Source organism: Peromyscus eremicus, chromosome 8a (assembly GCF_949786415.1).
Source record: "Peromyscus eremicus chromosome 8a, PerEre_H2_v1, whole genome shotgun sequence".
In the NCBI taxonomy this organism is placed as follows: Eukaryota; Metazoa; Chordata; class Mammalia; order Rodentia; family Cricetidae; genus Peromyscus; species Peromyscus eremicus.
In genome coordinates, this window is record NC_081423.1 from 17,484,776 (window position 1) to 17,497,371 (window position 12,596).

General features: G+C 57.7%; 2 protein-coding genes across 2 annotated transcripts; both read left to right on the forward strand.

Annotated features, from left to right (window-relative positions):
- The first annotated feature begins 7,192 nt into the window (after window positions 1-7,192).
- Window positions 7,193-9,207, forward strand: Prr35 (proline rich 35). Its single transcript, XM_059269861.1, has 2 exons — window positions 7,193-8,262; window positions 8,541-9,207. The coding sequence occupies exons 1-2, from the start codon at window positions 7,193-7,195 to the stop codon at window positions 9,205-9,207; spliced, it is 1,737 nt and encodes a 578-aa protein (XP_059125844.1).
- A 2,481-nt stretch (window positions 9,208-11,688) lies between these two features.
- Window positions 11,689-12,487, forward strand: Nhlrc4 (NHL repeat containing 4). Its single transcript, XM_059269224.1, has one exon. It carries the CDS (start codon window positions 11,785-11,787, stop codon window positions 12,193-12,195), a length of 411 nt encoding a protein of 136 aa, XP_059125207.1. The 5' UTR covers window positions 11,689-11,784; the 3' UTR covers window positions 12,196-12,487.
- Window positions 12,488-12,596: the final 109 nt, after the last annotated feature.

Sequence of the window (12,596 nt, forward strand, 5' to 3'; positions counted from 1 at the left end):
GGCTTGATTCTGGTTAGGGTGAGAGGCCTGGAGGAGGGGGATGGGCAGACTAGTCAAAGCGGTAGACCTAACATCATAGCATCAACATGCTAGGCTAGACTGGGGTGGATTGTCACGAGCAGGAGGTCACAAAGCCCACGAGCAACAGGACTCGTCACGGAAACAGTGGACAGGAGAGTTGGAAAGGGCTCCACCCCCTTGTCTCTGTCCATCTTATCCTCACTTCTCACAGCTTTTCCTTATTTCTTCCTAAGCCCTAATTTTCCAATAGCCATCAACATGTTCCTGGCTTCCCCAAATTCCTGGTCCCTATTGGTCCTGTGTCCCCATGGCTCTTTCTCCTGGGTCCACTGTCTTCATTGCTAGCCATTATGGCCTTCCCAGGGCGGGCAGTGGCATGTTCTCACTTGTGAGGCATCCCTGTCAGAAGCACTTAGTGTACAAATTAGCCATGGCCTCCCTGCCTCCCTGTGCACAGCTCTGGGCGCTGGGCTGACAGGGCTGCAGCTCCCGGCCTTCTTCCACCTGCCCGGGGCACACAGCAGCCTGGTGTGGACCCCTGGCCACCACCCACAACCAAGCAGGAGTTCCCTCCCTGGTGACCAACCAGGAATCTTCTCCTGAACCCCAACTTTGAGCTAAAAGGGGTGCCCACCACAGGGTTTATTCAGTGAAATTCTAGGGGCTTCAAAGCTGAGGCCCAGCCTTTGGATTACTCCAAGAGTGGCAATCCCTGGTGTTGAGGGCAGTGGAAGGGCCTGGAGATAGGGCCAGCTCACAGGCCCCCACTGCCCCACCCGCCATCCCGCCTGCCATTCAGGCAGGGAAAATCATCTGTGACAGGCCCAGGAAGGCTGGCCCCGGGGGCCGCAGAGCAACGCACACAGCTCCACTTCCCAACATATGGCTGCTGTCGGCCCCAGGCACTGCTCAACCAGTGCCAGGCTCAGAGACGGGGTGGGGGCTTGGGCAGCCTGAGCTTGTCCCACCCACCTGGACAGGCCGGCTGCTCCCTCTAAAGGAAGAGGCCCCTGTCCAGCTGGAATGTTCCCATGAAAGAGAGTTTACAAATACCACCACCACCCACACACAAACAGCACCTGGCTCAGATCCTCAAGGGATCACTGGAGTCTCATCTATCCAGTTGCCCAGCATATAGTGGCAGCCCTTTCCTGCCCCAGGTTGGTGGATAACCCAGCATGTCCAGGAATGGACCACTCAGATCCCAGGAAGGTCATCCCTCAGACTCCTGCACACCACCACTATGGGCTCCACCAGTGTCCTGATCTCCTGAGCCTAGGTTTTCCCTGTGCAGCCGCCAGGTCCTGTTACCTCCCTTCCTATACTGTGTATCCACTGTGGCTCCCCGGGGCCATCAAGACCTGCACCCTCCAGCTGGCACAGCGCTTCAGGCACGATCCTGTCTCTGCAGTCAAGCCCTCAGTCTGCTCCCCCACTAGCCTACAGTCCCCAAGGACACTTTGAATGTGCAGAGAAGGTGAACCCCCAAGGGTGTCTCTTCCTTTCTGGACCAGGGATTTCACGTGGACTCTGGATGCGGCCACGTGTCCTGTACTCATAAGGTGCAAAATGAGCCACGGCCAAGTATCCCGTGCGGCACTCCAGGGCTTCGGTGTTGCTGTCGCTCCATGGAGTCCCTCTGTTCGGCTCTAGCCTCTGTCCCTCTGCCCACTGTGGAGTACCAGACAGCCCCTCACTGTCTTGGTGAGGGCTGCAACCCTGAGGGAATGAGACAGTGCAGAGTCCAGAAACTTCACCCGGCTCACAAGCCCCCAACACACACAGGGCCAATGCTAATGGAGGTGACAGGCGGGCAGCCATGGGCAGATCAAGAAGAGAAGGTTAATGGCTGAAATAAGCCTCCAGCTGAGGGTAAAGGCAAGACCTACACCAGGAAAGACCACCAGGCCTCTGTCCTAGTGAAGGACTCTATTAGGGCTTGACGCTAAGACTGGAGGCTCTCTCTACTCTAGAGAAGAAAGAGCTGCTGCTCAGGGGGAATGTGGGCAGGGTCTCGGGCTCAGGGTGACAAGCCCAAACACAAAGCTAGGGGTCTCAGCCACCATCAGGAAGTGGGGCCATTTCCTACAGCTCATGGTCCCCCATTCCTAGAGGGATGAGTGGAAAGCCCCAGAAGAGGCATGATCCAAGGCAGGAGAGGAAGGAGAAATTATGAGAGCCTGGATGTGCCTGAGAGCCCCTTGGGCAGAAAGTTGGGGGCCTGTCAGGCACACCAAGCTCTCCAGATCTCCATGAGCAAGTCCAGGGCTTGTTTCCCTTCTAGGAAGCACAGAAATATGTCCAGGTGATAGAAACCCTTAGGGTCATTTTTAGATGTGGTTTCTCCTTCCCCTCTCACCCACATTTCTGAAAAGGCTCATTTAAGGTGGTACTACTGGGCATATGGGCCCCTCAGGTTCCCTCCTGCTTTTCCCATTCTGGACATCAGCATATATTCTATCCATCTCCCTTCTCTGTGCCTCCATAGAGCTGGCCTAGGCAGTGATCACCCCTAGGGCTATCAACCTCATACCTGAGATGCTACATGGCATGTCTCTGGGTTTCTCCTGCAGACCACAGGTTCACTGAGCTGCACCAGGCTTTGCTCCCTGCATGCTGAAGCCAGGCCTTCCCTGAACAGTGACAGCACCCTCCAGCCTGCCCCTGGTGTTACCAGACAGAGGCTGTTCCATAATTCCCAGAAAGGGCATGGCTAGAGAGTACAGAGCTGTTCTTGAGAATAAGGGGCTCATGCCTAGTGTCCCTACTCTCCTTGTCTCAGAGTGACTTGAGTCTGCCATCGTCTCTAGTTAGTGCCCATGAGAAGCTGGACTCTTGGCCCCAGGACTACTGGCACAATGGCCGCTCAAGCTGTCTCCCAGCCCCAGGCCACCTGCATGGTCAGATGGTTAGCTGGGCCAGGCAGGCAGAAAGGAGAGTGCTGTATGATCCATAGCACCACTTCCAGCTCTGGATGTCCCGCAGTTGGGGGTGGGCTGCTTTCAAGGAAGGTGGCGTGGAGACAGGAGGAAACTAGACTGGGCAGCCCTGCTCCTTGACCAGTAACCCTTGAACTTTGGCCAACAGCTGGGCCCTGGCTACTATGTCTGCCACACAGACATGGGAACCAAGTCCAGGTTCATGGGACCAGAAGTACTGAACCCTCGGTGCCCTCCACCCCCGTGTAGTGACCCAAAGTCACTAGAGAGATTTCCCTTCTTCCACAAGATCTGAACTGGAGAGATCTCAGGAGTCAGTAGCTGGGTCCTGGGTTCCCAAGAGTCTCGACCTCTGGGCCTCCGCAGCACAGGCCTGGGGTAGCAAACACCCTTTCATGCTTGAAATGCCATGCAGCACACCTGTGGGCTAAGGTGTCCTCCCCACTCATAGGCAGACTACAGAGAAAGAGAGAGAGAAAGAGAGAGAGAGAGAGAGAGAGAGAGAGAGAGAGAGAGAGAGAGAGATTGAGAGATTATCTGTCCCTGTCCATGCCATGCCCACTGCCCACATGCACCTCCAGAACTCACCAGTTAGGCAAATTTCCCTGGGATCTGACTAGGAAGTGTGACCCCAGATGTTAAGTTTTGACAACCCAGGAGCAGCTCTGGCCACGAAGACATTAAAGGGAAGGAAGTTCCAGCATCTATAGTGTACTGGGCATTCCAAACCCTCCTGGGTCCTTTGTCACCTCACAGTCCTTCCAGGAAAAGCCACCAGAGGGGATGAGGTCCTTCAGACAGTGGGCACAGGCACTGGATGTGTCCTGAAGCAGGGAGGAACCTCCTAGGAAGTGGAGAGTGAGGGCTGGGAGTGGCATGATGAATCCAGGGGTGGGGGGATGTTAGTGCATAGTGACCATTAGCAGGCAGAGCAAGGGGCGTGGGAGATTGGAGTAAAGGAACCACACAGGCGCTCTGGCTTGCCCAGGGGAAGCTGGCAAGGACACATAGGTTCCACCGCCTGAGCTCTGGGCTCGGCCCCTCCTGGTCCGCTCTGGAGGCCCCCTATCCTAGGGTTCAGCCCCCAGGCCCTGGTTTGGGTGGACAGGCGGCTGTCAGGGGCCAGAGCCCTGACGGATGTGTGCTGACGCCCCCTCTTGCCGCTGCGGAGACCCGGGAGACTTGGCTGCCTCTGCGCACCCCCGCGGCAGCCTGCAGGCGTCGGGGGCGGGGACGGTGCCAGGAGCCCCTCACTCGGCCCGCACCTGCGCGCCACTCCAAGCTCTTGTAGCACCGTGGCGTGTCCCGCCTCGCTCCCTCCAGGAGCGGTCCCAGCGCGTTCACTGAGTATACTGGGCGGCGTGCAAGGAGGTGGGAGCCGTCTGCGGCTGAGGCTGTCCCGCCTCCCTTGCCCAGCCTGGTCGGAGGTCGCTGCGTTTGGGAGCTCGCGCAGTGGCGCACGCGCTTCGCTGCCAACTTTGGTGGGCGCCTGCGAGACGGCGTCGGGGGACGCGGAAGGCGGCGGCGGCGGCATCACGGATTCGCTATCGCTTCCAGCTCTGGACCTCAGTTACCCTGTGGTGTCCGCAAGTGGGAAGTTTGCCCCTCCACGGGGCCTGGCGCACACTTGGCAGACGCCATAGGATCGGTTCGGCAGACGCGGTAAGGCAGACGGGCGGCACTTCCAATGAAGTTGGGGCTCAGGCTCCGGACGGAATGCGTGGAAAGGGCTGCTTGTGATCCCAGCACCTTGAGGGATCATCAGGGCGGTGCCAGCAGCGGGAAGGCAAAAGAAAGGTTGTAGGGTCCCAGCTGTCCACCTCAGCTCCTGTGCCCATCCCTGTAGGGTACTGAATCCCAAGAGGCTTAATGAATGGGTGGGCTGGCCCCTCCAGCTATTAGTTCTCCTGACCAGGCACGCAGCCAGGGTGTCTGGGAGCACATGCCAGGTCATAAGTTGGGGCTGGGACTGGGTGGCGGCAGGATGAGTGTGCCTTTGTGTATGTGTGGTGTAGGGATGCGCACTGTAGTGGACCAGTGCCCAGCAGCATCCTGTGGGTCTTGGAGAGGTCAGCACCTCGGTGCCTAGTCTACAGGGAAACACAGGAGGAGCCCCAACCCCTGGGTCCAAGGCCCCGGGAGGACCCCCGAGTCCGGGCTGGGAGGTGGGTTGAGCGGTAGCACCGATCAGCACAGCTGTGTGGCTCCCAGGGCTGGGTGATCGATGGCCCCCGCACAGACGCCTCTGTTGCCTGAGCACACATGCCTATCTGTCATCACATCTTGCGGGGGGCGAGGGGGGTATGCAGGCAGGAGAAGAGGCTGCTTCCTCTGTACATGCCAAGTCCAGGCTGGGTCTGCAAACCCTCAGGGAGCCCCTGACCCTTTCCTGAGCCAGCATCCACCTTCCAACCTAAGAGTCTCCCTCAGCCTGGGTTTGCCCCATCTCCAGAGCCAAGCCTGGCCATGTGGACCCTCCTGTATGGTCCCAAGCCTTTTGATATGCAGTGCTTTTCACCCTTCTAGCTGCCCAACTAAGAGGTGCCAGCCTGATCTTTGGTGAGAATAAAGGTGAATATCTACCATGGGCAAAGTGCAATGGCCAGTATGCAAGAAAGCTGAGTTCAGCCACTGCCTTTCCCTCCCAACCCTGCTATTCAAATCATGAGGCTCGTGTGTGTCTGCAGCTATGATGATTCTTTGACCAAGTGTGAGTCACAGCCATGTCTGCATGTGTCTTCCGGCAGAGTCTGTAATGTGGGTATACCCTTGTGAACAGCCATATCCATTCCAAGTGGGAAGTGGTATGGATGTGTGTGCCCTTGGTGGCACACCCTGTGCCGGTTAGTTCAGCCAAGCAGGAGTTGTTCCTCCAGGCATAGAGCAAGAATTCCTTGGGAATCTTGCACGCTTGTATGCACACACCCAAAGCCTATGTGCACACGCACCATGCACAAGCGCTGGGATAGTGGACAACCCAGGTGGTGGCCCAGATGGAGTGAAGAGAAGCTTCTGAGCCAGTGTGCAGGGCGTGAGGAGACGAGGGTCTTGGCTGAGTGCGGTCACTGCAGGCTCAGTCACTGACCTGCCTGAAGCCACCCAGATGGAGCTGGGCTGAGCAGGTGGCTGTGCCATGAGGCCATGCTGTGACATCCACTCCCCCCAGCCTGGGTTGGGGGACCTCATGTGTGGCTGACCCCCCTGAGGGACCTCCAGTGTCCACTTGACACTCTGTTAGCTGGCTTGGCCATACATACATACACTCACACACACATTTGCACATGTAGTATTAGTCAGATCTCAAAGTTTCTGGTGGCTTCTAATCTCGGTCTTTGCTTCTGTTTCTGGCAGGGGCAGGTGGCTCAACCACGAAAGTGTCTCTAGAGGGCCATCAGACTGGTGGCTCTGGTCACACACGGCTGCTTTCATTCTCTTACCAAATGCTCAGTGGGTACCTGCCTGGTGCAAAGAACAGAGACTTAATGGGGACCGGTTATCCCAGCAACTGGCCTGCGGGGCCATCTTGGCCCCAGAAGTGGGCATTTGTACAGGGTCACTTGCTAAATAAAATACAAGACACCCAGTTAAGCTTAAATTTAGAAAAACAATGAATATTTTCTTAGCACAATTTCTAGGTCCTCCTTAGATCATCCTTATATTACAAACTTATTTATGTCTGCCTGGGTCAGAGTGGCTGGGCACCTTCATTTTCTTTTTTCTTTCTCTTTTTCTTTCTTTCTTTCTTTCTTTCTTTCTTTTCTTTTCTTTTTTTTTGACAGAATCTCACTCTGTAGCTCAGGATGGCCTGCAACTCACAGAAATCCCCCTGCCTCAGCTTCCCAAATTATGGGATTACAGGCGAGTGCTACCACATCCCCTCCCAAAAGAATGAAGGAGCCGGGCAGTGGTGGCGCACACCTTTAGTCCCAGCACTTGGGAGGCAGAGGCAGGTGGATCTTTGTGAGTTCAAGGCCAGCCTGGTCTCCAAAGCAAGTTCCAGGAAAGGCGCAAAGCTACACAGAGAAACCCTGTCTCGGAAAAAAAAAAAAAAAAAAAAAAAAAAAAAAATGAAGGAGGCCTTGAGGCAAGGCAAATGGGGGCTTCTTGAGTTCTGATGAAGGGACCTCTAGTGAAGATGAGCAGAGAGTGAGAAGGCCTGGTGTTAATTGGGTCCTTGTCTCTCCTATCTGCAGGTGGCCATGATACCCAGGCTTGCCTGCTAGCGGGCTGCCATGTCTCGCGAGGCAGGTTCATGCCGAGTGGGCACTGGGACAAGGGCACGGTCAAGGAAGCCCAAGAAGCCACACTACATTCCACGGCCCTGGGGCAAACCCTATAACTACAAGTGTTTCCAGTGTCCCTTCACCTGCCTGGAGAAGTCACATCTCTATAACCACATGAAGTACAGCCTCTGCAAAGACTCCCTCTCTCTACTGTTAGACTCTCCCGACTGGGCATGCCGCCGTGCGCCCCCCTCGCCCAGGCCTCGGGTGCCCACCCCCAGCGGCTCCACAGACTTCTCAGACCCTGGTAGTCAGCCTACTGGGCCGGATCTCATTGTCACTGACAGCCTTTCCCAGCGTCGTTGTGGCAGGGGCCCCAAACCTGGACCAGAAGAGTCCCCAGGGTCACTGCCCCCTCTGGCTAGAGCCATCCGGAAGGGTCCAGGCCCCGGTAGTCTCTTGACAGAGTCATGGAAGCCAAGGCTGAGTGGTGGTGGTCTGCTGAGTGAGACTCTCGGGGCTGTAGCTTCAGCAGGTTCTGAGAGTAGTGCCCCCTGCTACCCACCACCTGCCCAGGGAGAGTTCCCTGAAGCCCAGAGCCTCCACCTGTCTTTGCTGGGTGTCAACTACCCTCTCGGCCCAGGCCTCTTCTCCTATCTGGGGCCCTCCCTGGCGGCTGCCGCAGCCCACATGCCCTTCCTGGCCTCAACAAGCCCCTTACTGCCCCCCGCAGCTTTCCCAGCCCCACAAACACCCGAGCGCCCAGGCCCGGCCCCCCGCCTGTACTACCCACTGCTCCTAGAGCACAGCCTAGGACAGCCAGCAGCCAGGGCTGCCCCTGCCAAGCCCTCTGTGCCCCTCAAGGGGCCTCCCGGGGCTCTGGCTGCTCCTGGGCTGCTGAAGGTGCCTGTGCCAGGGCTGGGGGCACCTTGGCCTCATGGCTTGTCCAGAGACCCAGGGCACGAAGGAGAGCTGGATCGGGTGCCTCAGAGCAACCGGCAGAAGAGGCTGCCCCCGGGCAGCATGCCTGAGCTCCCAAAGGCCCCCTCGAACCTGGCAAAATTTGGCTGTCAGAGCAGGTGGGTATCAGGAGCTTTGGGTCTTGGGGTGGGGGTGTTAGGGGTGGGCTGAGCGGGAAACTAGGCCACCTTTAGCTTACTCACTAGGAGTAGAGATTCTGGGCCACAGAGGGACCTGATACCCAAGAGTCCTTTTTCTCTCTTTTCTTCTGGATGTCCAGTTCTAGACTGGGTCCTCTTTTCCCTGGGGTATGGGTGACACTGAGCAGAAGAAATAGGCTGAGGTTAGTGGGACTTTAGGGGGCAGGATAGCCTTCTGACTGGCTTCTATTTCTCAGCCTGCCAACAGGCACCTCCCTGATATTCTGGCCTGAGGACAAGGAGCCAGGTAACCCTGAGGCCCCAGGCCCTGAGGTCCACCTTCTCCAGCAGTCACAAGGCCACGCACTGGGAAGTCCGGGCCCAGTGGGAGAGGACCTGAGCCAGGCCTTTGGTGACTATGCCAGGGTGGAACAGTGCTTGGGGCAGCTGGCACCGGCTGGGGATCTAGCCCCTAGACCTCTACGGGAGCAGCTTGGCAAGATTCGCCGTGAGCTGCTCAACATCCATCAGGCGCTGGCCCGGGCAGCTCGGCCACTGGACACACCCCTGGACCTCTCAGTGAAGCGGGTGCCTACCAAGGGAACTAAGGCACCTTCAGAGTCCTGGGGGCTGCCTGATCCAAGCCCCACGCTGGCAAGGGGGGCCTCTGAGCCCTCCAGCATACTGGGCCCTGTCCTTGAGCCTTTCTCTAGCCATACCACCAAGTGTGAGGCTGACTCCAGCATCCCACCTCCTGTCCTCCCGCTCCAGGGCCCTGAGGACCATGTCATTCCTGGCGGCGGCTGGGGTAACCGTCTTGGGGCTGGCAGCTCCCAGACCCCTAAAGACACCCCTAGCTTGCAGATCCTCCCAGGTGCTGAGGTCTGTCCACAGCCACCTTCATGTGTGGGCTCATCTCCCTGAGCTGGGCCCCATTGTCTGGGCCTGTCCCGTGTCGGTGTGCATGTATTCTGGACAGATACCCCCGTTCCCCCCACTAGCTCATGGTAGAGGTTTATCTCTGGGGTCACATGGACATAACAAGGTCATGATTTATTTATTGAACAGAGTTGTGGACATTAAAATAGAAACCACCTTCAAACACCCTGCTTGGGCTTCTTTCCTTTTCTGTCCCTGCGTAAGCACCTCAAGGAAACGTCCCTGGCCTGAGCATCCCAGTGAGCAATGTCTTGGACACCATGCTGGGGGTCACCTTTGGCCTCAAAGTCCTCATTCTGGACTTCGTTCTTCCAAAGACTCTGGAGCCAAGGGGTGGGCTGGGTACACACACTCAATTAGGGGACTCAGGGAAGGGTGGCAGAGAGGCGGACATGTCAGGATGACCTGGCCTATTTCGGCTCACTGGGGATGGGCAAGGACCCTGCTCGTCCTTGGGTCTGAATCCATCCAAGCAGCCTGATGCCAGCTTTGCCTGTGGTGGCCAAAGCCTCCTGCCTTCTATGGCTCTAGGCTGCTCACCCCGTGTGGCCTTCCTGGGCCCCCCGCCAGCCCCGGCAGCCATGATAGGCATCGGTGGCCTTCACAGCTCACTGCTTCCCTCCCAGTACAGCCCTGCTTGGCTTTCCACAGGTCAGGGTGGGAGACAGCCAGGGAGGGCTTCTGGGGCCCCCCAGCCATAGCAAATTACTTTTCTCCCTGGGGAGCTGGGCTATAGCCTCCATGCCCACCCAGGAATGCCCTCAGAGGAGGCACTGTTCTCACAGGGGCTGGACTGGCCAGGCTGGGGCCAGTCCAAACAGGACCTCCAGCTGCTCCATTAACCATCTACCTGGCGATAGCATCAGGTAGCCACCCCACTGTGAGGCATGACAGGTAGTATTGGGGCTAGAGTTCTGGCTGGCCAGACCAGGGTGCTGTACAGCTGCAGGCCAAGGCTGACAAATGCTAGCTGGACGCCATTGACCTGGAGGCTTCCTGGGGAACTACTGGGGGCAGAGCCAGACATCCAAGGAATCTCAAGTCCTAGATCTGAGGCAACTTCCTCTCGGCACCCCCATGAGCCTACTGCATCCCGGTTTCTGATCCTGGGAGGCAACACCGTCAGCTTCACAGGAACAGAGCTAGGACTAGCTTGACCTCCTGGTGGAGGTGGCAAGATGGTGACCAAGGTTTGGTCCTGATGCAAATGTCCTGCCGGGAGGGGTGGCCTATAGTTGCAGAGGACTATGGGTACCTTCTGGAGAGGGCAGGCTTGTCTGAGAGACATTCAGCTCTGAAGGGGCAGTAGGAAGTGTCCAGGGTAAGGGTGAGGCCCAGAGGAAGACCCAAGCAGGAGGGTACAGGCCTGGAGGCCAGGGACTCAGTCCAAACAGCCCCTCCCTGCCTCCTTGCTCAACTTGTCCCTGCAGGGGACTTGTCAGGTGACTCCTCCCCTACTCTACCCCGACTCCATACACACATCCGGGCTGTCTCCAACAACAGAAGCGTGAATAAAGTCCTGAGGCCAGAGCAGCAGCCTGGCCCTCGGTAAGGGATATCCTGGTCTCTGTGGAAGGGGCAGGTGGAGAGTCCTGAGTGGGCTGGGGTTTGGCTGTCTCCCTGGTCAAACAGAGGGGCTGTGGTGGGAGACAGGGACACTAACTGGAGCTTAGGCCATCCCTGTGAAGGAGGAGTCCCAGGGCTGGTGAGTTTGAGAAATGCTGCTTACTGTCTCCCCTCACCCTCCCTCCCAAGCTAGGACACTGCTATGTCTGTGATTTGGGCCTTAGAGGAATCCATTGACCTTCTGGAGCGGGTAGTCTCTCTCTGACCACTGTGGCAGACACCTTGACACCTGTGTGGCTGGCTACTGGGCTTGGGGACCAGGTGAGCACTCAGAAGTAGGCGGAACCGAGCATGAATACAGCTCAGCCCTTACCCTCCCCACAGTTCTTCACCGGTATGATAGAAGGGTACCAGCACCCATCAGCCACCGTCGGCACATCTGCAGCTGCAGAGAAGCTGAGACTGACTGACTTGCTGCCCTTGGCCTCCAATCTGTCCTGACCCCTTGACCTCCTGGGTCACCCCTACCTCCAGCCACCTACATCCCAGGCCCTGCTTGATCTCAGGCTGGACCAACAAAGACAGGCCAGAAGCTCCGGGCAGCCCCGGCTGCTGGGGCAAATCCTGGTGCCAGCGGGGGCTGCAGGGGCCCCCCGAGGCCTGCACTGCTCCCCAGATGGCCTGCTCTTCTTGACGGCTGGCGCTGCATCCTGTGTCCATGTGCTGGATCTGGAGGGACGTTCCATTTGTCAACTATCCTGCTGCATGCCTAGAACTGGAGCCTTTGTCCCAGAGGATGTGGCTGTGACAGCTTCAGGGCTTGTGGTGGTTAGCGACCTCATCCATGGGGCCGTGTCTGCTCTTCAGTACACTTCCCGGGAACCCCAGGGCCGCTGGGTGACTGTAGGCACATTCTTGTCCCCCCGAGGGCTGGCTGTGGATGCCTTTGGCCACTTCCTGGTGACAGACTACTTGCCTGGAACTGTGCACAGCTTCATGTTGGGACCAACTTGGGAGACCCTGGCTCCAGCCTCTATGCTAGGTCTGGAGGGCCCCTGTTGGGTAGGTCCAGGGCCTGATGGGGGCCTTGCTGTGAGTGAAGAGTTTGGGGATGTGCAGCTGTTTGGCAGTGCCCACCAGCGTCTGGGCTCCCTGGGAACCTTGACTGGGCATAGCTTTGGCCATCCAGCGGGTGTGTGCTCTGACTCGGAGGGTAGCATTCTTGTGGCTGATGAGCAGAAGCACCAGGTAACCCTGTTTCCCCGGGTTGGGCCACCCATCTGCTTGCAGTTGGAGGGACTGGAGAGGCCCTTGGGTATGGCCTGTGCTCCCCAGGGCCAACTGGTGGTGGCAGATGCAGGGGACAGCTGCATCAAGGTGTACCAGTATCTTGGGGAGATGGCCTGAGGGTAGGCTCTGGGGAGAATAGCCCCTTGCTATGACTGGCCAGCCCTGAGTCCTTTGTATTATCCTGGAAGTTTGGTGGGCTCCTGGGGGGATGCTGAGCCTGCTCTGACACCTGGCCTTAGCTGGCCTTCTGATTTCCTCTTGGTAAGTGCTCCTGTCTACTCCGCAGCCATGAATCACCACCTCCCTATGAGGCTCTAAACTAGGCCATCTCCATATCCCTGTTCAGGTATGCCCCTGGCCCTTCATGCCCCCAACCTGAAAGGGCCACCCAGTCCCTAGCTGTGCTAGCTTGGGTCTCAGGAGTCCTGAGCTTTCAGGCGACACTTGAAGCTACAGATCCTGGGTGCTGAGCCCATCCGCCAGTGCATAGCCAGGCAACATCTCCTGCCAGGTGCCCC

What these genes read in the sequence shown, in the direction of transcription:
- Prr35 (XM_059269861.1), top strand. Translation starts at nt 7,193, where the DNA reads ATGTCTCGCGAGGCAGGTTCATGCCGAGTGGGCACTGGGACAAGGGCA. An exon ending in AAATTTGGCTGTCAGAGCAG is followed by an intron (nt 8,263 to 8,540) that starts GTGGGTATCAGG and finishes TCTATTTCTCAG; the next exon opens with CCTGCCAACAGGCACCTCCC.
- Nhlrc4 (XM_059269224.1), top strand. Translation starts at nt 11,785, where the DNA reads ATGTTGGGACCAACTTGGGAGACCCTGGCTCCAGCCTCTATGCTAGGT.